The sequence below is a fragment of the Strigops habroptila genome, chromosome 21 (genome assembly GCF_004027225.2).
Source record: "Strigops habroptila isolate Jane chromosome 21, bStrHab1.2.pri, whole genome shotgun sequence".
Taxonomy (NCBI): Eukaryota; Metazoa; Chordata; class Aves; order Psittaciformes; family Psittacidae; genus Strigops; species Strigops habroptila.
The window spans coordinates 627,403-652,334 of record NC_044297.2 but is presented as its reverse complement, the minus strand read 5'-3'; the positions used below and the strand labels follow the sequence as shown (position 1 = coordinate 652,334).

General features: G+C 51.2%; 1 protein-coding gene across 1 annotated transcript; it reads left to right on the top strand.

Annotated features, from left to right (window-relative positions):
- The first annotated feature begins 2,811 nt into the window (after positions 1-2,811).
- TACR1 (tachykinin receptor 1) lies at positions 2,812-23,622 on the top strand. Its single transcript, XM_030510054.1, has 5 exons — positions 2,812-4,540; positions 13,948-14,142; positions 18,128-18,278; positions 18,575-18,771; positions 19,156-23,622. The coding sequence occupies exons 1-5, from the start codon at positions 4,140-4,142 to the stop codon at positions 19,445-19,447; spliced, it is 1,236 nt and encodes a 411-aa protein (XP_030365914.1). The 5' UTR covers positions 2,812-4,139; the 3' UTR covers positions 19,448-23,622.
- The last annotated feature ends 1,310 nt before the right edge of the window (positions 23,623-24,932 follow it).

The following is a 24,932-nucleotide window of genomic DNA, read 5'->3' as shown; positions in this document are numbered from 1 at the left end:
TCCTACACAAAGGATCTTCAACACCCAGCACACCTTGCATGGGGCAGGCTTCCTTCCTAAGGCAATAAACCCACCTCCCACTGCTCCAAACAAGGAGGCATCATCCATGTCCTGCTACAAAACATAAAACAAACCTTACACTTACCGAAGACATCGCAGCTCAAAGCCACAACACCTCCATCCACTCTGCCTGGAAACCTCCAAAGCACAAGACCCCACAGCACAAAGGTACCTGGGAGAAGGAAGAGCACCATTAATTACCAAACCACCCCAACCTGGGAAACATCAACCAGCTGCAGACACAACCCCAAAGCAGAGCTCAGCTCTCCTCAGTCTAAATACAAGTCCTTAACACATGGAAGGATGGGGAGCAGAAGTTGTTCCCTGTGAGGGTGCTGAGGCGCTGGCACAGGGTGCCCAGAGAAGCTGTGGCTGCCCCATCCATGGCAGTGTTCAAGGCCAGGTTGGACACAGGGGCTTGGAGCAACCTGCTCTAGTGGAAGGTGTCCCTGCCTGTGGCAGGGGGTTGGAACTGGATGAGCTTTACACTCCCTTCAACCCAAACCATTCCATGATATGACATGATATTGTCTTGAACCTGCTCCTGGTGTTGCTCACATGCAGCTTTACGCAATGAGGAGATGGGGTCCAAGCCCCTGGACAGGGTGGATGGAGGAGCTGAACCCTCAGAAGCTGGAAAACCACCATCCCTGAAGGACAAGGCCAGTTTTTCCTCCCAATAGCATTGCTTTGCACGCACGTGACATTACGCCAGCCCAGGGGGCTCTGCTGGGAAACCTATAGCGTGAGAGGCTCCCGTCCTTCTGGAAAACACAACAGGAAAAGGCAAGGTTCCCTCCAGCTGCCCATCACAAAGCCTTTCTGCATGCTCTGACCGGGTTGATGATATACATGAAGGTATACAAGTGTCCTCAGGGGAAGGGAGGAGGGTCTTGTTGGAACAGAGCAGAGCATTCGCGCCCAGAATAGCTCTGGCATCTTCACAGGAACCCACAACATTCATTACTTGCCAAAAGCTTGTAATGATCTGGTTTTGCTGAGCAAGAAATACGTGTTCTCCCTCCTGCAGGTTTCCATCCTGACATTGATTCACTTATTCTTTTCCTTTGGATGCAATCTCTTCCAAAAGAAAGAAAACGAATCCTTTGGGTGAAATCTCCCCCAAACTACCCAATGCTCAGCACCTGAACATGCTGATCCCACATTATGCCCCTTCCAGATCCTGCTTTGGTCAAGCCATTATCCTGCATTTCCATTCCTTGCATGGCAGCAGCACAGGGTAAAGAAGAGCTGGTTCTTTTCAAGGGGAGCATGCAAAGGCATCACCCCCTTTTTCCCAATGGGGAAACTGAGGCAGGAGGCAAGGACATGCACTCTCTTGGCCCTGCAGTGCTCCTTGGGGTGCTGCTACCACCTTTGGGGATGGAGGGAGTGGGAAAGGGTTTGCTGGGGTGGGATGAGGTGGCCATGAGCATCGTTCCCCCCCCGCCAGGGTGTCCTCTCCTTTGGGGTTCACCCTTGGCCAAAGTTATAGCAATGCCCCTGAGCAGCCTAGCGAGGGGCGTGGGATTGGGAATGCCGTCCCCAGGGAGCCTTCCCTGCTCGCCCCTTCTTCCTCCGGCATTTTTAGGCAATGCTGCCATCGAGTGGTCCACGAGCATCCGGATGCAGCAGGAGCTCTCGGCCACGGGCCTGGACCCCACTATGGTCACTCAGACAGGGGCTGGTTGGGATCCATCCATCCCCTCCTTCATCCATCCTCGGGTTGAAAAGCTCAGTGTCCTTCAACTACTGACCTCGTACCGGGGACTGAAGATTTCCAGTCCCTCAGGCTTCCCTAAGGGTTTGATCCGAGGATCCTCCATCCACAACACTCAGCGATTCAATCCTGGATTTCTCCTGGTGTTCGGGAAGCTGCAGCTTTCCCTGTGAGCGGTTCCTCCAGCTCACTGCTCCTCTTCCATCCATTTGGGAGGCTGCATCCCAAGAACACTATATAGGAGCATCCTTTAGCAAACCAGAGGGCCACGCTCAGCTTTCCCAGGTGATTTTCCTCTTCATCACACTGGTGCATCCTGAGGGATAACCAGCTCTCCTGGCAGGCAGCAAGAGCTGTTATTGCCCACACTTGGCAATAACATGGCACTGGAGGAGTAAGTTAAAATCACCCCTGTCTGGTGGCAATTATAAACCCGGGCTGTGGGAAGGTGCGAATCCCTCTTTGCAGTTTAATCAGATTCCAATGGCTTATTCTTGGGAGAAAAGGCTCTTTAGAGCAGAAGGTTTCACCAGCCCAAGGGGAAGGGGCACTAAAAGGGAAGCTGGTCCCACCGGAGCAGGAAGACTGTTCCCTTTTCCACGTAGTCACGCATTTGCTTTGTTCTTCAGGGATGCAAAGCACTCACCGACCACAATGTAAAACCATTTGCAGAATCCCCTGGCTGTTATATCTGTGATATATAAATGTACTATATCAAATGTATCAGCTTTACAATTATCAGCATGTTTCAAGCCTCTGAGAGCGGGTTTGGCCCCATCAGCACCACCAGAAGGCGCAAAGCACTGGAAGAATTGGAGGGCAAAGAGGCTGAGGAGGAGATGAAGAGGGGTCGGGGAAACCGGGGGGCTCCTGCCCTGGCCGGGGGCGCAGCTGCAGGGCCCGCAGAGCACCCCGGCAGGAGCGGCGCCGGGGAGCGGGGCCGGGGGAGGGCTCTCCGGGCCGGCTCTGCCCGCCCGCTCCCTGGCACCGCCCGCACCGCTTATAAAAGCCCCGGTCGTTCCTCACCCGCCGCAGCCGGCTCCGCGCCACCGGCTGCACCCCGAGCTGCGAACCGGGCCCCAACCGGCGGCAGCCCGAGCCGGGAGGGACCCATCCTGCTGCGGTCCTGAACGGGGAGCAACCCGCATCCCGAACCGGGAGAGTCCTGCATCCCGCATCCCGACCCGGGAGCAATCCGCATCCCGACCCGGGAGAGTCCTGCATCCCGCATCTCGACCCGGGAGGAATCCGCATCTCGACCCGGGAGATTCCTACATGCTGCATCTTGAACGGGGAGAGACCCGCATCCCGAACTGGTGGCACCCCGAACAGGGAGAGACCCGCATTTTGCTCCGGTCCTGAATCGGGAAGAGACTTGCATCCTGCATCCCTCTTTGGTCCTGAACAGGGAGGGACCTGCATCCTGCTCCCCGCATCCGGCTTTGGTCCTGAACCAGGAGGGACCTGCATCCTGCTCCGGTCCAGAACCCTGAAGGACCTGTATCCTGCTCCCCGCATCCCGCTTTGGTCCTGAACTGGGAGGGACCTGCATCCTGCTCCGGTCCAGAACCCTGAAGGACCTGTATCCTGCTCCCCGCACCCCGCTTTGGTCCTGAACTGGGAGGGACCTGCATCCTGCTCCCCGCATCCCGCTTTGGTCCTGAACTGGGAGGGACCTGCATCCTGCTCCGGTCCAGAACCCTGAAGGACCTGTATCCTGCTCCCCGCATCCCGCTTTGGTCCTGAACTAGGAAGGATCCGCATTCTACTCTGATCCCAAACCAAGGGGGACACGCATCCTGTGCCCTGCTCCAGTCCTGAACCCGGGGAGGACCCAGATCCCAAACCAGCTGTGCCCAAACTGGTAGAGACCTGCATCTTGTTCTGGACCTGAACTGGGAAGGACTCACATCCCGAACCGGCCCTGAACCAGGAGGCACCTGCACCCCAAACCTGTGGAGTGCCTTGACATGGCCGGATACCCTGCTTCAGCTGCACCCAGAGACAGCAGGGACCTGTGCCCCGAACCAGCCATGCACCCCAACCCAACTGCACTCTGAACCAGGAGATACCAATGCCCTAAACCATGCACCCCAAAGCAGCCATCCCCTGAACTGGAGTTACCCGTGTCCTGAACCAGCCATACACCCCAGAATGGCTGCATTCTGAACCAGGAGGGACCTGCACCCCAAACTAGCTGTGTGCCCCAAACTTGTTGTACCTTGATCCTGCTGCACCCCAAACCAGGAGGGATCTGCACTCTGCAGCATCTGAGCACCCTGATCCTGCTGCACCCCAAACCAGGAGGGACCTGCGCCCTGCAGCATCCCTGTGCCTGTTGTGGCTGCGCCGTGGTGCAATGGATAACGCTCTGCCACTGGAAGCGGAGCTGGAGCACCAGGAGCTGCTCAACGCCTCCCTGAACGAGTCCTTTGTGAACCAGTTCGTGCAGCCCCCGTGGCAAGTGGCCCTGTGGGCTGTCGCCTACGCCCTCATTGTGGTGGTGTCGGTGGTGGGGAACGTGGTGGTGATGTGGATCATCCTGGCTCACAAGAGGATGCGCACCGTCACCAACTACTTCTTGGTGAATCTGGCTTTCGCCGAAGCCTCCATGTCTGCCTTCAACACGGTGGTGAACTTCACCTACGCCATCCACAATGAGTGGTACTATGGGCTGCTCTACTGCAAGTTTCACAACTTCTTCCCCATCGCTGCTGTCTTTGCCAGCATCTACTCCATGACAGCCATCGCTCTGGACAGGTGAGTTCCGAGCATCAAACCCCAAACCCTCCCCAGCACCCAGCTCTGCCTCCTCCAGGGCGCTGTGCTCAGATCCATGGGACCTCTGGTCATTGGGGGAACACTGCAGTTAAAATATAGCTCGTTTTGGTAAACGAGCACTGATTGCAGGAGGCTTTGGGGATCCTTTGTCAGCTCCGTGGAAGGAGCTCGAGGAAAGGCTTTGTAACCCCCCTCGGTAGTGTGTCTTGGGTGTGCATGTGTAGCATCACTGCCCTCTCCCTTCCCAGCTCCTCTGCAGAATCATCCATCCCTTTCCCAGCCTCCTCCTTTAAAAGAGAACTCGATATTTAGCACAAAACGACATAAAAGACACCAGTGTTGGATGCGCCTCCGCTGTGCCGCAGGACCTGTTCCGTGTCCCTCAGTCTGGGTTGGGAACCCTCTAAGGAGCCTTGGAGGGAAGTTCGGGCTTGGGAAAGCCCCTTGCTTTGGTGGGTGGGTGTCCTCAAGCAAACCCACCTTGATTGTATTAGTGGGGTCAATGGGAGAGGAAGCTGTTATGGCTCAGGGGATGCTGCCTTTTCCCTGTGGAGCATCCCTGACAGTGTTCAAGGCCAGGCTGGACGGGGCTTGGAGCAACCTGCTCTAGTGAAAGGTGTCCCTGCCCGTAGCAGGGGGTTGGAACTGGATGAGCTTTAAGGTCCCTTCCAGCCCAAACCAGGCTAGGATTCTATGATTCTATGTGCCAAGGGACACAAAGAAGCCGTGCACGTCCAGAGTGAGCTCCCCTCTTTTCTCCCCCTCCAAGAAATCTTGGATCTGATGGCATTTTCACACCAGCACTAGAGATAAATCACAGCTCTCGAGCAGCTCCACAATTCCCTCTGGAGTACTGGCCTTTGAAGCACAACAGACTTTTCCAACACATCATCTTTCCTAAAGACAGCTCAGCTCTGCGATGCCTCTTTTTGGTCCTGCTTCCAAGGAAGTAAAAGACATTTTGGCTGGGGATACACGGGAGGGGAAGGGAGAGCTTTGCACTGCCGTATGCCAGCACATTTCCAGCTCATATCTAAGTGCTGCGCTAACTGGCACGGATGTTTCCCTGTGATGAATGCAACTGACAGCTTGGGAAGCAGCTCGGGATGGATGATGCTCTCTAGTCATTAAAAACAGGCTCAGGTTTCGTTTCGCTCTGTGGCTGTTACAAGACCCTCTCCCCAAGATAAATCAGACATAGCCAAGCTGTTGTAAAGGAGAATTAAGGCAATAATACATAAAGAGACGAATACGACCAATGTGGCTCTGTTCTTACCCGTTGTTGCTGGCTCTGTTTCGGGAGCATCTGTGTTGTAAGGGTGCTGGAGATCAGCCAGCAAAGCCCCTCTCAGGCTAGGATGAGTTAAAGAGATGATTCCTTTTTAGTACTTTGGTTTTTAGCCTTTGGTCTGCACCCTGGAATAACCAGACAAGCAAAGCTGCCAGGAGAAGCTGGAGGAACCTGTGTGAAATAAGGAGCAAAGGCACGTCTGGGAGCCTGGGGCTGCATTTTGGGGTGGAATTGGCATTTCCAGGTTTCTTTCTGCATCTGCAAACCCTAACAGAGGCTTGGTTTGCCCATGGCTGGGATGGAAACCTCGTGCTCACCCACCAAGAAGGGCCCGAAAGAAGCTGCAAAATGCCTCCTGCCCACAGCTACCTCCTGCATTCCTTATCCCCACATTTCCCCCAAGCGGGAACCTGAGAAGGTGAAGGCAGCAAAGTCCATTCTCTGCCCACCCCCAGGCAAGCAGCACCCAACAATACGTCCAAGCACTGAAAATTCCTTGTTTTCCTGTGCCTGAGACTTGACAATAGTAACTGAAATGTAGGAAACACAGGAACTTGTTCCAGGAACCTAAAGGGAAGAATTTGTCCTGGCAATGAAAAAGCCGTGTAGGAACAAGGAAAGCAAGTACCTGGATTTGGAGCAGCAGAGCCAGGTAGGATCAGCAAAATGGGTTATATTCACAGCCAGGACCCACCTCTGAAATCAAACATGACTGCAGAGCTGATTCCCACCCAAAAAGGGAAGCAGAATTGACTGTGCCTTGTGTTCCCAAGTGCATTGAGCCATCCAGCAGAGCCTTTGGATGCCCCAGGGGAGCCTCGGTCTGCAGATTGCTCCCCTAAACCATCCCCACTTGTGCTTTCTACCAGCATCCTTATTGGAGATATAAAACCACCTTGGAAAGATCCGGTGGTTATGGATCCATAACCATAACAGAGTCACTGAGAGAAGTGGGGAAGTGGGTGTCATTCTCCCAATGGCTTTTGCTTGAAGATAGAGCATCAGCTCTTTCCCCAGGACCTTTTGCAGCCTGGGCACTGAAAAGAGCACAGAAAGAAGTTAATCCTATAGCGAGTGTTACTCTGAACCCTGCAACAATAGCAGGAAACTGAGGAGTCAAGGCTGGCAGCTGGTAAATCTGCTGAGGAAAAGCCATGATGCTTTTCAGTATCCTGCATATATAGGGGCCCAACAGCTCACTGGCACCATAAAGTTTGCCATGTTCTTCGTTTAGGAGCATATCAGTACCAGAGCACATCACATATCTCTTTCTGGCTTCCAGCTCTTCCCAATTCACTTGACAGAAAATCCTGGGGTTTTCCAGTCTTCCAGGAAAAGTGAGAGTCCAGCAGTGCGATGTATCCATGTTGCAGTATCCATGGTGCATGGGATGATCATCATTAGATAAACTGGACGTTTTCTCTCTCCTTGGGGCCTGGATTCCTCTCTGAGCACCACCGCTCTCCTGCGCCATTAGCAAACATGTGATGGAGGAATGATGGAAAACCAGGAATGCGGGCAAAGGTGAAGAGCCTGGATGACTTGCTTGGGAATCAAACCCTCTTCCCTAGTTGGTCTCTAAATGAGAGAGAATCAGGCAAAAAAGTCCTCTCTCATGTCAAAACTTGAAGTGATCTAAGCTGCGAACACCACAAACACTGATAAGAAGGTCAAGCCCTGCCACGAGGGTGAAGACAGACATTGCAGCACTGGGGTTATTTGATGCAGAGATGTCCCTTTCTCTGCAAAGCATCCTCTGCTCTAAAAATGATGTATGTTGGGACTGACCTCCTGCAGCTCCCAGAACAACTTGTTCCTGTTGCTCATTGACAGGCTGAGAGAGCTGGGCTGGTTCCGCCTGGAGGAGAGAAGGCTCCTTAAGGTGAGAGCTTAGAGCAGCTCCAGTGCCTAAAGGGGCTACAGGAAACCTGGAGAGAGGCTTTGGACAAGGGCCTGGAGGGACAGGCCAAGGGGAATGGCTTTAACCTGCCAGGGGGGACACTGAGATGAGCTCTGAGGCAGAAGCTCTTCCCTGTGAGGGTGCTGAGGCGCTGGCACAGGGTGCCCAGAGAAGCTGTGGCTGCCCCATCCCTGGCAGTGTTCAAGGCCAGGTTGGACACAGGGGCTTGGAGCAACCTGCTCTAGTGGAAGGTGTCCCTGCCCGTGGCAGGGGGTTGGAACTGGATGAGCTTTAAGCTCCCTTCCAACACCGACCAGGCTGGGATTCTATAATTAAAAGAGCCCCCTCTACAACCTCTTCCAGTCCCAGCACTGCCAGGGCAGCACTTGGGGCTCAGTGATGCCACTGGGATTTATAGTCCCTTTTTGATTCCCAGATGGGTTATCAAATGATCTTGGGTGTCTAAAGATCCATCAATCCGCAGAGGAAACAGCAAACCCTTAAACCTTCATTTCCCACCGCAGCTCCTCCAATTGCTGTCTGCAATTGTTAATATCTCCCCAACCCCATATTATTTGCAGCAGAAACAAAGTGGCTCAGAGCATTACTTACTGCTTGTAAGCTTGAACTCCCAGGTTGGCTGAAGCAGCTGAACACGAGGAACATGTTCACCCCCTGCCTTCCCCGGGAGGTGATTACTGCAGAAAGAAACCCTCCGGAGAGAAGAAATTGCATCGGTGCACAGACAGAGTAATTAGTCATTTACACCCAAATATAACACCAGGAGGCTGGGTTTAATCTTGACTTAATGGACTTCTGGGCTTTACAGAGCAGGGTTTTGATCAGCGCCCGGCACTGTGTAATCCTCGAATGTAATGTGGAAGATGGAAGAGGAAGAGGGAACGAAAGGAGGTGGGTTTAGGGCCAGCAGCCCCTGCACCGGCTGCCCTGAGGCATTCCCTATGCACCAGGTAGCAATAACCAAAGCAGCTTTTGGCATTCCCCAAAACTCCAGCATCACTGAATGCTGCAAAAGCCCTGGGAACCTGCTGGATACCCAGCATGGAGCGGGCTCAAAGCATTGATTTCTCAGCCGGGGTTGGAAAGCCATGGGATGGGGATGGACAAGGGAATGCAAGGCTGGTTTGTGCGCTGCTCCCAGCAGTAGGCTCTGATCTGATGGGTATTAACTGGATTTAACACCCCCCCCATATCCACTAGATATAAATTCAGCCTGTCCAAAACTAAATTACATCTTTTTTCCCCCTTTTCCTTTGGCAGTTTGAAATTCCCATGGCAATAAATACAGGAGTGAGATGAATTAGTGTCAGTCTGGTGCCTCGGAAGTGCAGGACACTCAGGTTTCAGATGGGTCTTGGAGTGATCATGGTGCTCATCTGCAAGTTGGGTGCTGGCACAAGCCACCGTAAGAGTTTGGTTGCGATGTTTGGTTTGTTTGATGGCTTTCTTAATCTGTTCCTTAATTTATTCTTAATTCCTCAGTACCCAGTGGGAACCACCCATGCATTGAGTGCGCCAGGTCTCATGGGTCACCATGAGGTGATATTTGTTCTCACCCTTCACCCTAGAGCTGTAAAGCAGTGCCAGGACTAACTGGTTGATAAGGTGCCTCAAATAACAGCATCTGCAGTCTCTCAATGGGGCTGGGTTGTGCTTTGGGACCTCCTCTCCCATCCCATGCTGGGGATGAAGACGCTTTGCGGAGCGCTGAGCATCACTAGGGGCTTGAGGCAGGAGTTCACTGACCGTCTCGGTTTGGATGGTCACTGGTTGATGTCAAAGCAATAAATTGGAGGAAGCAGCTGCTTGTGGCACCTCTGTCCTCAGCGTTGTGTTTCAAGCAGCAGCAGGGCTCAGCTTCCCTCTGCAGCCGTCATCCAGACACTAGGAATTTGGGGCCAGCAGGGCAAGGCCAAGCTTCAGTACACAAACCTGCTCAAGGGACAATGACTCTGCATCCACGCTGCTGTGACACAATCCTTGTGGAAAGCAGAAAAGGCAGGTTTCCTCTATGGAGAAGCTTCTTGTTTCTTAGGTAGAATCCTGGAATGGTTTGGGTTGGAAGGGACCTTAAAGCTCCTCCAGTTCCAACCTGCTGCCACCCTCGCAGCATCTTCCTGGGTTCCTCTGGACTTGCTCCAGCATTTAGGAAGGACCCAGAGCTGTGCTGGACAGATTTGACCCATCTCAACCCAGCGCGTCTGCTCTGACTTGGTTGCAGACTCCCCTGGGACTGGCTCTGCACTGAACCCTCTTTGCTCAGGATGGGAAATCACTGTGCAATAAAACCCACAGCAGAAACCCTGCGTCCTCTTGGTTACTCATCCGTTATCTGCCGTACCCTTATCACTTAATGAAGCAGATAAGGAAACTGTGGGATGAAAAAGGCTTCATAAATGTTTGCTGTTATATTAATCTCATCTCCATGAGGGTGGAAACAATTGAGCAGTGTCAGTTATCCAGCAGACTCCAGCTTTCCAGATGCAATTAATCGACAGCTACACTGCCTCAAGTGCAGTATCTATTTAATAACCCACCCGCTCATAGCTACCCTGGTACAAGGCTGTGCTCAGATGCCATCCCATCGTCATGGTAACACCCCCCCAAACCACAATAAACTATTTAAACAGCAGCAAACAGCATTTCCAACGTCATCAATAGCATCTGGTGTGAAGTTGTGTGCTTTGGTGCCAAGCCCTTCAAACGTGGTGGGTTTAAAACATCAATTGTGGTGAGGAAGGGGCAGGGAAAGTCTCCTTGAGGAGCTGGGCAGCTCTTGCACAACCCAATTACGGGTTGCACACAAACATGGTGCTGCTGTCCAAGAGGAGAGCATTGCATTTTGGGGAACAGGTATCATTTAGTCTTCCCAACCCAACAACTTCCCCAGGCAAATGGCCCCATTCCCAGTACTGAACATATCCCAGTACATTCCTGGTGCTACTGCAGGAAATCTGCCCTTAAATCCTCAACCCAAAGCCAATTTCATGTGACAACATCAGACTTGAAGACCCCACAGTGGTTTGTCACCCACCATAGTGGCGAAGGCAGGATGTTACATGGGGACGTGCTCCTCTTCCTCACCTTATGTGAACCCCAAAATTCAAAGGCAGGAATACACAGGAACCTATTGGATAGAGAAACATGGAATTCTGACTGGTCTGCAGGGAATGAGAGTTATTTGAGTGGGGTGGATACAGTGCTGGAAGAAGGCAAAAGGAGCTGCTTTTGCTCCCTGTAGTGATGCTTTTCCATTCCAGTCTAAGCAAGACAGTGCTGTCATTCAAGCTCAGACAGCCATGAGCAATATTCCCTGCTCCCCACCTCTTCCCATTCCTCAAAAGTCCTGGTCAAGGAAAAGCGGGGAAAAAAGGAAGCCATTATTAAAATGTTAGGACAATTTTCTGCCTCGTGATACAATTATTATCTAATTGTACAATATTTCAATGTGAAATAATGGTCTAATTATTCTCAGGATGTTTGCACATTCCCATCTATCTCCAGGATTTTTATGGTCTCTCACCCCAGCTCCTCCAAGCAGCCCAGACCCTTTCTATTATAGTTTTCTTCTCCCCTACCTGGGAGAACTGTTATTGTTCCCATTTTTAATCCTGATGGGCAGCTGAACCCATAACATCCCCAAGGGAATACTTCAGAGGTCGCTTGGGACAGATGGATTGGGAATTGCTGCTGACAGATAGGATTTGGGGCCAAGTTTCCCAAAAGAGCTGCTAGTTTGCTCCCTCCTGCCTCCATCCCTACAACACCAGCATGGTCGGGTGAATGTTGCCATCTCCTTTCCACCACGAGACAGCATTGTGAACAAGTGAATGGTGGTTGGAAAGGTCTCTAGATGATGAGGTTGGGGTTTAGTTCGTTCTTACAGTGATTCTTTGGATGTTTTATCAACCATGAGGGCTTCTGCAGCTGCAAAGTGCTTTAAACCAAAGAGAAAAGTCCTCTGAAATGCACTGGCAGAAAGAAAGTTGGAGATGTAGAAGCACTTCTGGGTGGTTGCAGTCAAGCACTGGCTTTGCTTTCTGGAGCTCTGAGCCTCAGATGTGCCTCCCAGCAAAGATTCCAACACAAATGGCTCAACTTTTGTGGAAACCTCTCGTTTTCCACCATTTGAACCACTGGGTCAAGCATCAGCAACAAACTTGTGCACGTGGACTTCTTGCTTGGGAGCATAAAGCAAGGGGAACCTGTTGTGAAGCCCATGATGAAGCCCACCCAGACATCCTCCAGCCCAGCAGACCCAGTAACAAGGGGCTCAGCCAACACCAAGGATGAGAAAAAAGAGGGAGACAAGTCCCTGCAGGGTCCCTGGAAGCTGTTCACAGTCAAACAAGGGGAAGATGAGAAACATGGATGCAGAAGCCAGGAGACCCGGATGCACCAGGAACCGCTGTGATGAGCAGCACTAACACCCATTGCCTCAGCTCTTCCCAACCAGCTCCCAAAGTACCAAACAGATTTTCCAGGGATGATTATCAGGTGGATTAGGTGGGTTTTCAGCTGCACAAAGCTGATAAGGTTTGGTACCCTGAGGCAGAGCTGATGGCAGCACATCCTGCGTGGTTATGTATTAATCCCTACGGCTTTGCCCTGCAACTGACCACCCAAGAATGCAACACAGGGAGTCTTTTCCATTTAGGAAAAGAAATAAAACGGAAAACTGAAAGGAGAAGGGGTGAAGGGAGAAATAGAGAAGGCTGCAAATGCCTCGGGCCATAACTCAATGCAGAGCACTGCAATGTTTCTCATCTCGCCAAAGCTTGACATGGAGCAAGGGGGAAAATCAAATAAGAAACGTGTGACGTTCTCACTTAATCCTCCCAGTGCTGCTGGCTGCTGCCGGCTCTGCACAGCCAGATTTGCAGGGGATCAGTTCAATCTGCCTTGTCACCACTGGAACTTTTCCTCACGGAGGATGGCTGCTGCTCAGGAAAAAGAGCCCATGGGCCAGGCAGATAGAGGTGGCAACTCAGGTCTCCCGTCGCACGCTGGTCCAGCTCTCTTGTTTGTGGCTCTCCTCCTGTAACACTTGGCACCATTGTCTACCACAGAGATAGGATTTTGCACGGGTGCAAAACCACAGGGTGCTGCCAAAGGGGCTGCTGCCAGACAGCAGCATCGTGGCTGCCTGCGGACAAATGGTCATTGCAGAAGCAGCCGGTTGCTGCTTGCGTGAGCGAAGCTGTTTTTCAGATACGAATCATCGAGTGTCTCCAAAGAGATTCAAATCTCGAGGGTAAGTTGCTGGAAGACAATTAGAGAATTGGAATCTTCCATGAAGGGATTATTTGATGCTGTTTTGCTGCTGGGATCACAGAATCCCAGCCTGGTTTGGGTTGGAAGTGACCTTAAAGCTCATCCAGTTCCAACCCCCTACCACGGGCAGGGACACCTTCCATTAGAGCAGGTTGCTCCAAGCCCCTGTGTCCAACCTGGCCTTGAACACTGCCAGGGATGGGGCAGCCACAGCTTCTCTGGGCACCCTGTGCCCGCGCCTCAGCACCCTCACAGGGAAGAATTTTTCCTTACATCTAACCTGAACTTCCCCTGTTTCAGTTTGAACCCATCACCCCTTGTGCTATCGCTCCAGTCCCTGATGAAGGTCCCTCTCCAGCATCCTTGTAGCCCCCTTCAGACACTGGAAGCTGCTCTGAGGTCTCCACGCAGCTTCTCTTCTCCAGGCTGAACAGCCCCAATGTTCTCAGCCTGGCTCCATACGGGAGCTGCTCCAGCCCCTGAGCATCCTCGTGGCCTCCTCTGGCCTCGCTCCAGCAGCTCCATGTCCTTATGTTGGGGACACCAGCCCTGCACACGGTGCTGCAGGGGGGGTCTCCCAGAGCGCAGCAGAGGGGCAGGATCCCCTCCCTGAGCTGCTGCTCACGCTCTGGGGGTGCAGCCCAGCACACGGGGGGGTTCTGGGCTCAAGCACACACTGAAGCCGGGTCATGGGGAGCTTCTCCTCACCCGACACCCCCAAGTCCTTCTCCTCATGGTGCTCTGAATCACTTCTCTGCCCAACCTGTAGCTGTGAAATGCTGATGGATGCATTAAAGGGTGTCAAAAGTACAACCCCCATGCAAGTGAGACCTAAACCAGCCCCAAAATCTGTAATAGTGGGGCTTTCCAGTCTTGTTTTCTCCTCTTCCCACCTCTCAGGTACATGGCTATCATCCACCCGCTGCAACCCCGGCTCTCGGCCACCGCCACCAAGGTGGTCATTGGTGTCATCTGGCTCCTGGCTTTCCTGCTGGCGTTCCCCCAGGGTTACTACTCGGTGATGGAGGAGCTGCCGGGGCGGCTGGTGTGTCTGGTGGAGTGGCCGGAGCACAGCACCAACCTCTATGGGAAAACGTGAGTGGAACTTTGCTGGCAGTGGGGACAAGTCACCATACAGAAAAACACAATAAATGTGGGGAAGAAAAGGGAATGGGGAAGGATGGGAATGGCTCAAAGCTCCTTGGGATGCAGGAAGCATAGAGTCATGGAAGGGTTTGGGTTGAAGGGATCTTAAAGCTCCTCCAGTTCCAACCCCCTGCCACGGGCAGGGACACTTTCCACTAGACCAGGTTGCTCCAAGCAAGGGCCAGTGCTACAGGGTTGATGGTAGCAAAATCTCCATCCATACCATCTTGGGGGCACATTAAGGTGAGTTTAATGCTGTTTGTCCCATGCTGTGCCATGCTCCCTGCCCTTCTTGGATGCTCATCCTTGAGGGAAATCCAAGTAAAACTGCTAAGACGCAATATTTTGCCTGTGGATGTGGGGTCTGCATTGACCCCAAGGACTTTTTCCTTGACATAGGTATGGCTCTGGGTTTTAAAGCACCTTTCCTGCAACCTGTATCTCTAAAGCTTTCCTGGGACAAGAGTTATTCCTGCAAGAGGTAAATGGGATTTTACTGGGAGGGGGCAGATCTTGGCCAGGCAATAACAGGTAAAAATAATGGTTTGGGATTTGCCGAGTCCAAATGCCCCCAAATTCACTTGACAGCTTAAAAACCAAGTTACAAAAAGGGGCTCGGTGGGATCAGCTCCAGCTGGGAAGCAAAGCCTGGGCTGGGGGAGCTCAGCAGGAATCTCCTTCCTTCCCGTTAAGGTGCCAACTCATTAAATGTGGCATTTCCAAAGGGCCCGGGCAGCCCTGCTGGTGCTCTTTGGAGTCCCCGGGTCATGCAGCAAGTTAAATGTCATGTGTTAAGGAAGAAGGAGTGGAGGGGATAAAAGAGGCATTTGTGATCTAAAGTCCCGAGGAACAATGAATTAGGGCAGTGAAATGGGGCTGGAGCCAAAGCAGGGGATACACACGCACAGAGAGTGGTTTAAATCCAACCTGAGCCTAGTGAAGTTCTCTATGTAAGATTAATGTTTGCCAGTCAGCAGCAAGGGGCAGGTTGCAGAGAGCTGGATGGTATCATTAATTATCATCTTATTTACTTGCATTGAAGGTAAGTATGGCAAGAATAAGCTGGGGCTGGCCCAGCTGATCTCCAAAGGTGTTTTCCAACCTTAATTATTCCAGGTTGCTGTGATAAATACAGCCAGTGTGAAGAAATCATAGATCATGGAATGGTTTGGGTTGGAAGGGAGCTTAAAGCTCATCCAGTTCCAACCCCTGCCACGGGCAGGGACACCTTCCACTAGAGCAGGTTGCTCCAAGCCCCTGTGTCCAACCTGGCCTTGAACACTGCCAGGGATGGGGCAGCCACAGCTTCTCTGGGCACCCTGTGCCAGCGCCTCAGCACCCTCACAGGGAAGAGCTTCTGCCTCAGAGCTCATCTCAATCTCCCCTCTGGCAGGTTAAAGCCATTCCCCTTGGCCTGTCCCTACAGGCCCTTGTCCAAAGCCCCCCTCCCACATGGCTGGGGTGGAGTTGAGCCTCCTCAGAACAAAGCAACAACCAGCACAAGCTCATGGTCTGGCCTGGACAGATGATTTTCTTTTCAGTTGTCCTCAAGTAGCTAATTCAAGAGAAAAATGTCACCATTAACCCATGAGTGATCTGCCGCTGGAAGCAAGGCGCTGCTTCCAAGACTGAGCATCCTGTGCTCCGGTGAGCCGGGGGCTCTGCACACACGTGACGGCAGGCAGGAAAGCTGGGAAAGCTTTTAAATACCCAAACCCCAAATCATTTGGTGGGGATTGAAGATAACTCGCAGCTCGGCAGATGGGCTGTGAGGAAAAATGATGTTATTCTTTCAGTTCATAGTGAAAATACGGCACTTCTGCCAACACCAGAGGTCTGTTTCTGGGCTCCTCATGGCAAATGGAGGCCAGAAAGCACAGCCCTGGCATGCAGAGGGGATCAGAGGCTGGGATAAGCACATGGGCGTTTTCACTGGGAAAACATGCCCGTTCTCACGGAGGGAAGTGGACAAGGATCTCGGTGCAGGCGAGATGCGTCTGCAACAGAAGCCAGCAATTGAGCTCGATTCAATTGAGCTCAATCCAATTCCGCTCCCGTCGCTCAGCACCATTCCCTCTCCCTCTTTTGGTGTAAGATAGATGTCCAATCTGTTCCAATGTCATTAGCTGCCACTTCAGTTTGTTAAGGGGAAGGGAAAAGCTGCTCCACTCACTGGATTCTGTAGGAGACACCAGCCCACAGCGACCATCTGGGCCCTGCCAGGCAAAAGGAGGTGGCAGCCGCCTCCTCCAACATCCCTGTCCCATAACTCATACAGGCTGCTCCATTCTTTACCAGACCCTAAATCCCCACATGGAAGACCTTTAAATTCCCAACCCTGGGCTTCTCTAAGTGCTCTGATCCTGCAAATCTTGTAGACAGAATAACAGACGAAAGGTTCCATATGGAGATTGGTCCAAAACCAACAAGGTGTTCCAGGGCCCTTTGGAAATCCCTGTCCCTACCATTCTCAGGCAGCTCTGAAAGAAGGCTCCGTCTTGCTTACACTAACAGCTCCTTGGGGCATTCCTGCTGTTTGCAGCTGGTTTAAGACCCTGCATTAGATGGGAACCACAATGAAATCTTCATCGCGGAGCCACAGAGACGCCTCTTTAATTAGCAAAATAGAAAACAGGGCTCCAAAATCCAGCCCAAATGTGATTAGTGCAGGGCAAAGAGGAGGCCAAATGAGATTGCAGGTACAAAAAAAGGAGGAGATGGCATCCAGCATGGGGCCGGGGCCAACCCCATTCCCTGTGAGAGTTGCACCAGGCATGAGCCTGACCCATTCGTTACACTTTGGAGGTATTATTCCATCAGAGAGGATGAGTGAGTGTGAGTGTAGAACGTGGCCTGGACCACCTTGAACACATGCAGGACCTTGCATTCAAGCCGGGCAACCACCCCAAAAACCATGCAAAGACCCTAAAGCTGTTGGAAGAAAAGCAGCTCTGATGTGGCAGCATGCGTGATGCTTTGCACTCTGCTGCCAGGCACATTCCTATTCCCCTATTGCTCATCTTTCTGCAAGGGAAAGAGGTTTATGCAAGTTCTGAGAGTAGGAAGGAACCTGCAAGGTCGAACCGTTCATCCCCATCCTGTTGGTTAAAAACAGTGTGATTTTTTTTCCTCTTTAAAGCAGCTTCTCTGTAACACAACTCCTTCACTGAACACACTGCAGTCCCGGTGGCTGTTGTAATCCGCCACACTCCACCAGCTTCAAACACAGGACAAAACAGCCTCAAGCATGTACTAGCAATTTAATACAGCCCCAGACATTCCATTCGGGACTTATTTGTACCTGCTATGAACAGAAACCAAGGTCCTGCCGTTTCCACCAGCCTGGAGAACTGGCCCAGCCACTGAATTCACAGAGAAGTGGTAATGAAGCCCCATGACAAGGGTTTAGGCAGCGTTCTGGGGCACTGGGATGATGCCATGTGCCACCTGAGCTCAACTAAACCAATGGTGGACCAGGATTGTATCCAACACCCAGTGTTTGCTCTGCAGGGAAAGCCTTCATTTCTTCATCTTAATATTCCCATTCTTTATATGTCAAAACCCCACATTTCCTCCTGCAGGACTGCCAGATAAAGGTGTGAGAAGTGCAAGCGTTCACCTCTAGGTTGTAAATAGAGTAGAAGTGAGAATAAAACCAGGTCAGCTAAAATATCCTTGCCTTAGGAAGTTCATCACTGGCCTCTTCATCCCATCCCAGGAGGGTGCTGGGATGCCAAAGGCTGGCAGCGGAGGCTTGGAAAAGATCCAGGTGAAAGCAGGGAATCCTTCCCGTCCTGAGCTGTACAGGCAACGTGCCTGCAGGAATTGTGCCACATTCCCCTTGTCCCTGTGAAACACTTTGCCTTCGAGCTCGGTTTGCAAGGAAAAAATTGGATAGGTGGAGGACACACTCAACCACCATCATGTTTTCTAGGTATCACTTCTGCATGACCATCCTGATCTACTTCTTGCCACTTCTGGTGATAGGATGTGCCTACACCGTGGTCGGTATCACCCTCTGGGCAAGCGAGATACCCGGTGACTCCTCTGACCGCTACCACGAGCAGGTCTCAGCCAAGCGGAAGGTAAGGAGCACAGCAGGAGCCATAATTCACTCCCCATCCCAACTAATCACAGGCAAAATTACTCAATTATGGGTGGAAAGAGGCCAAGATTTGTTGCATGGTTGCTGCTAATGGAGCAGAGTGTCCTCCAGATGTGTCCTTCATGAATGTGCATGCTTTAACCAAGATGTTGACCATGTGTTCCTGGTTAGAAAGGTCTCCAAGGCAAAAAAAGGTGGCCCCTTTGGAGGGTGACACCCCACCTGTGGGGTTTCCAACAGATGACTTTGCTTCCCTGCCCTCTCTTCTCCACGCAGGTAGTGAAGATGATGATCATCGTGGTCTGCACGTTCGCGCTGTGCTGGCTGCCCTACCACATCTACTTCACCCTGCAGTATTTCAACCCCGAGTGGTACCTGCAGAAGTTCATCCAGCAGGTCTACCTGGCTATCATGTGGCTGGCCATGAGCTCCACCATGTACAACCCCATCATCTACTGCTGCCTCAATGATAGGTGGGTTTTGAGTGATTTCTGGCAGCATCTTGGTGTAATGGGGTGGAGGATGAGAAGATACAGAGGGGTCTGATGGAGAAGAGTATGGATGGAGAGTTTCTTCAGGGTGGCTCTGTCCCATCCTCTGCCAGGGGCTGCTCCCAGCAGATGCGAGGACAACACTCACTTAAAGAAGTCTTTCCTAAAGCCCCTGTGGGATCTGAGGGCAGGTATCAAACCAACTCCTGATTGGGATTTATCAGTGGTTTTTTCCTCCCCTTAGTAAAAAGTAGCATTTTGCTGTTGTTTAGCAGTGTTTTAGCTCTGTCTTCCCACTCCTATGAGGTCCTTTTGCCACCTCCACATCCCTCACCCTTTCCTTTCCCCATCTCTCCTGTCCCTCAGGTTTCGTGTGGGGTTCAAACACGCATTTCGGTGGTGCCCGTTCGTCAGCGCCAGTGAGTACGAGGGCCTGGAGATGAAGTCAGCCAGGTTCCTGCAGACACAGAGCAGCATGTACAAGGTGAGCCGCATCGAGACCACCGTGTCCTCGGCGGTTGGAGCGGCTGAAGAGGAGCTGGAGGAGAGCAGCAAGGCCAAGCGTCTCTCCATAGACATGACCTCCAACGGCTCCTCCCGCAGCGACTCCAAAACCGTCTCTGAAAGCTTCAGCTTCTACTCCAACACGCTCACCTAAGCAGCTCCCCGGCTCCATCAGCCACTCACAAGGGTGCCGCATCCCTGGGATGCTCCAGTGCTCAACCCACCCAGAGTCATCACCCAGTTTGTGATGTGCTGGCTTTTCTCTGTGCTGTTTTACTGTCTCTTGCCATGGCTGTCGTTTGCCACCCTTGGGCGAGCCCAAGAGCTTTGGATTAGCTTCATGTGCTCCACTGTGGCTCATGTTCCAAGACAAGGGAGGTTTGGCTGGCCTCTGCCTTGCTTGCTGCCTGTCCAACCACCGCAGGACGCGGAACTGGGACAGAGATGGGTTTTCCTCCTGAACCATAAGTACAACACTGGCAGGTCTTTCCCTGCTCTCTGCGAGGCAGTAGGGATCTCCCAGGGCATCCCACCCACAGGAAAATGAACCAGGCTTGCACTTTCCTCCTCCCACCTTTAATTTCATCCTCCCTGCTGAATACCCAGAGGGGTATTCAAGTAAATCTGCCCAAAAATGCTGTTTGCAGCTTCAGGAGCCTGCACATCCACAGGACACCACTGTCCACTCGGTGCGTCAACTCTGATCCAGGCAATCCTGCACAGTCCCAGCCCATCTCCAGCACCCACATCCCTCTGCATGACGCTCTTCTGCTGCCACTCCACACACAGAGCTCATTGAAACAGGGATCTCAAAAAGGATTTCTGACTTGAGCCAGACTTTGTTTGCCATTAATCAACCATATGTGCCAAAAGCAAACACTGTGATGTCCTGAAAGGCCCAAGGCAATGCCTCTTGGATGGATTTTGGAAGCCTGTGGAGGGCTGGAGAAGAAAAGAGTGACCATATCAAAATGCTTTTCACCACCTGGAGATGTCTAGAGCTGCACAGAAAGGGACGTGATAGGACTCCATCAGAATCAAACAAGTTTTGCCAGTGAACAGGGTTTGGAGACAAGGATTTTGCAGAGTTTTTACTCAGAGGAGGTTGAAATGATTCACTTCCACTTTCTGGATTTGTTTTGAATCAGGGAAACTCTTTTCATTCTCATTCCCCTGACTTTTGTATAAAACATTCTGTTTACGATGTGTACATGGATATATCTGATATTTTAGCCGTGTTATGATGGATAATCCTCACTGGAGCTGTTCATACAAAGGGCAAATGTACAAATAGACATTCAAAAGGAGTAAATAAAAGGAGAAGTGAGCAAACTTGGCTTGTTGGGAACAAACCCACAAGTTTGGGGGCAATATGGGGACAGTTGTATGGACTGCTACTTACTGCTGGTCCAATCTCTCACTTGTGGTGGAGAAATGAGTCTCCTGGAATGGATTCGCTGCAGGATAGGAACGCTGCAGAGACTCATGACAGGTTTGCACAGGGCGAGGGAACTGCTCATTCATTTTCCAGCAGCTGAACATCAGACCCTGCTGAGCACACAGCAACTCTGGAAGTGAAGCAGTGACGACTTCTGGAGCTTTGCAATTCTTCAGCCTCCAACCCGGCGCTTGGAAGATTCAATGATTAATAAATCCCCAGCCCCAACGGTTCTTGGAGATGAAAATACACATGTTTAAGTAATGACTCCAGCAGAAATCAAACGAATGGGCAAACAGATGGATCCAAGAGCAACAAGATGGCTGCAAAACCAGACTGACAAGAAGGATCATCTTCATTTCCACCTCGAATCCTGCCAAGTGCCATCAGTGAGGAACAGCTCTTCCAGCCTCTTCCACACTCTCCTGAGTGCTGCGACCACACAACGTCACAAACTGCCTCGTGCTTCATGCACATGCCCTCCTTAAACTTCCACTTCTCACTATTCTTGCCGCCTTTAGACACATTCCCTTGCTGCTGCCCCCCACAACCCTGTGGCACAGAGAAGGGGCAATGACAGGAGCCTGCCTGGGAATTTGGGGTTGCAAAACTCCACCAGCCCCAGGCAGCGGTCATTGAAGGGATAGGTGAAGCCAAGGGGTTTAAGACAAGGTGAGAGTAGGAAACTTCTTCCACCAACCCCACAGGAGCTGTGCTGCCAATACACAAGAAGGTGCTACAAACCAGAGCCAAATGGTGATTTCTTCCCAGCTGCCAAGCCAAATTCCACATGAAAATGAAACCAAATATCTCAAAATGGTCTAAAAAGCTGAATAAAGCAAGCAGAGACCTGCTCCATACACCCCACGCACAAAAGTCTGTGTCAGGCTGTGAGCTACAGAAGTCAGCATTTAACAAAGAAACAACAATAACAAAGATATACATATGTGTGTGTGTGTGTATATATATATCCATGCTGCCCTTTTGTCCTCCAGGTTTTCTGCCCAAGGATGTTGTAAGCATGAGATGTGCAGAGAAACGACAACTGTCTTCTCACAGACAACACTCAGCTTGAAACGTGGGATAACCCCAGGGGTGTGCTCGGAGCCTCCAATTCAAGCTGACAGTTTCCAGCCTGAAATGTTTCTTGTGTGGCTTGTAGAGAACTATCTCTTGAAATAAAGGGGGAAAATTCCCACCTCTTATAAGTAGTGCCAACAACCGCAGCAGAGCCTGCCTGGGATGCCCAAGCTGATGGGAATATGCCAAGGAATCATTCAACAGTTGGAGACCAATGCAATAAACCCAAAATGTTCTGTGTAGATGGGTACAACATGCCCAAACCCAGCTTTTCCTTTCTCCCATCTAAGTTATTTTGTTGGTGGAGGCAGGAACAGGGACAAGGCTTTTTGCACATTGGGTCAGGTCCATGTCCATGCACATGACATGCATCAGGCATCGTTAGCTGGTTTCACCAGCCTCGAGATGCTCTGTGCACACAACAGGCACAGAGAAGTCTTCTTCTGAAGACTGAAAAGCCTAAAACAACACAACCCCTGCCCAGGCTTGGAGATGGGACACCTAAACATCAGGTGAGCCCAGCCTCTGTGCCGCTTCCAGCTCTCCTTTCCAACAGGTCAGCTGTAACCCTGAGGTTTTCCTGTTTATGAAGCCTGTTTTCCTGGTTTGTTGGCAGGTCTCTGATCAGAAATTCAATTGCAAAGCAAGACGGTTTCTTTGTCTCTTTCCTGGCTCTCTGAAATGCAGAATAATAGCATTTGGAGAGAATCATTCAGCAGGTCTGCACATCTCCTCCTTGGAGGCATACAGAGAACTCCCACCATCATTAAAGGAGCTGCCTCAGCCCAATTACAACGCACTCCAAGCCAAAACCATTTCAGAAGGGAGCTCTGAAACCCACATCCCAGCTTTTAGCCTTCTCTTTACCCCCAATGGATTGATTATAAGCTCAGGATTGCTTCCTGGCACTCAGAAATTGCTCTCCCCACCTAGCTCCCAATAGGAGCATTGGAGCAGCAAATCCCTGTTTCTGTACATACCTCAAGGTCTGCTCAATTGCTCCAAAATACACCATTTACACCTTGTTTCACGTGTAACCATTTCGCTCCCACCAGCTTAAAACAAAAAAACAGCAAAAGCCAAGCAAGAGCCTGCTTGCCCCAAAAATCAGGCAGCTTTGGAAATGTGGAAATCAAAGCAAAGCAGCCAGTTTCGATCCCTACTGGTTGTAGTGCTTGTAATGGGATTGCTGGTAGACACACAAAAGGCTGTTTGCTCACCACTTATCTTTAATCACAGAATCATGGGATGGTTTGGGTTAGAAAGGACCTTAAAGCTCATCCAGTTCCAATGTGTGCATCATCAGCCAGAACTATGTAAAAGGGCTTGGTTCACACCATCCTGCCCCCAAAACCTGTCTCCAGCTGAATCATGAGTACAGCAGTTCTAGCACAAAGTTTAGCAGGCAAATAGCCCCAATGTTCCCAAAACACCATCTCTGCTGGCACCTGAATCACACTCATCAGTTAAACACAGAGTTGTGGCATCCCAGGGGAGGGACAGTGAGTCCCGAGAGCAGCTGAGGATGAGAAGCCACTCTCGGGTGTCTCTGCCCTTAAACTTTCCATCCCACACAAAGATTCTGTGCAATATGATACAGACAGGGCCAGGAGGGGATGAGATGTGCTCTGATGTACGTCTGGGGTTTGGTATTTGGTGTGTGGGGCAGCTAATAGGAGCTTGGTGTGAAGTTCTTCCCATAGTAGCATCTCTACAGAGAGAAAGTCCAAACCTCCTCCACAAAACAGCCTCTCTCCGGTCAGTGGCTTTGTCCAAATGGATTTTCATAAATAAATGTTTCTTTTGTGAGACCATGTTGCAGCTGGTTCATTAACCCACAGCAGAGAGGTGGCAACCGGTTGGAGCAGGAGGAGAAGCAGTGAAAGGTGAAAAGAGGGGTGAAAGGTAGGGAGTGGGTTTGGTGTGAGGGGTGTGCTCTGGAATTTCAGCAAGATAAAGGATAACCCTCAAAACTCAGCCATCCACAAAGCTGGGACCACATCAAATCATGGGATCAACCAGGTTGGAAAAGACCTTTAACACCAAGTCCAACCGTTGCCCAGCACTGCCAAGGCCACCACTAACCCATGTGTGAAGGAATTGTTCCAAATCTCCATCTAACCCTTCCCGGGTGCAGCTTGAAGCTGTTTCCTCTTGTCCTGTCACTTGTTGCTTGGGAGCAGAGACCAGCCCCCTCCTGGCTCCATCCTCCTGTCAGGCAGTTGTAGAGAGTGATAAGGTCCCCCCTGAGCCTTCTCTTCTCCAGACTAAACCCCCCCAGTTTCCGCACCACACTTGTGCTCCGGGCCCTGCACCAGCTTCATAGAACATGAAGAATCCACTTTCCTTTGTGCATTTGAACTCAAGTTGTTTCTCTTTAAGCTCTAACTTTGTCATAATGCTCTAACAGCCCATTTGGTGCTATGGAAACCCCAGTTTACACACTGGTGCATAGCTGCAAGCAATTAACTATCTTTAATTTTCATTTTCTGGGGATATTTTTGACTTGTGTATTAAGCAAACATTTATGCAAAGCACTGTGGAATCCATAAATGTTAATTGAGTTGAACTTGTCTCTTTGCCACAGCAGATAATCAGATTGATGGGTTCACTGAAGTCAGCAGAATGTGCTGTGATGGCTGAGAGCAGCTAGGAAAGAGGCAATACCTCCAGGGGAGGGTTAAACTGGAGATGAGGAACAATTCCTTCCCCAAAGGATGCTCAGGCATTGGAACAGGCTGCCCAGGGCAGGGCTGGAGTCACCGTGCCTGCAAGTGTTCACACCCCGTGTAGCCAAGGCCTTCAGTGCCATGGGTTAGTGGTGGCCTTGGCAGTGCTGGGAACGGTTGGTCTTGATGAGCTTAAAGCTCTTTTCCAACCTTGTTGATTCTTCATTCAACTTCCTGAGGTCCCACTTCAATTTCGGTGCAGATCACAGCAGATCTTGGTTTCCTTGCCGCAAACAGGGCTACCTGGTGGAGATGGTGGAGAATCACAGACACAGCTTCATCGATGCCTGGTGGTTGAGCCAAGCAATTCCTTTTTATTAGTGAAGGAAATGCAGCAAGCAGCAGCTAATGAGAGGTTTGAGAACTCACAGCAGCGATGCTGAAATCAACCC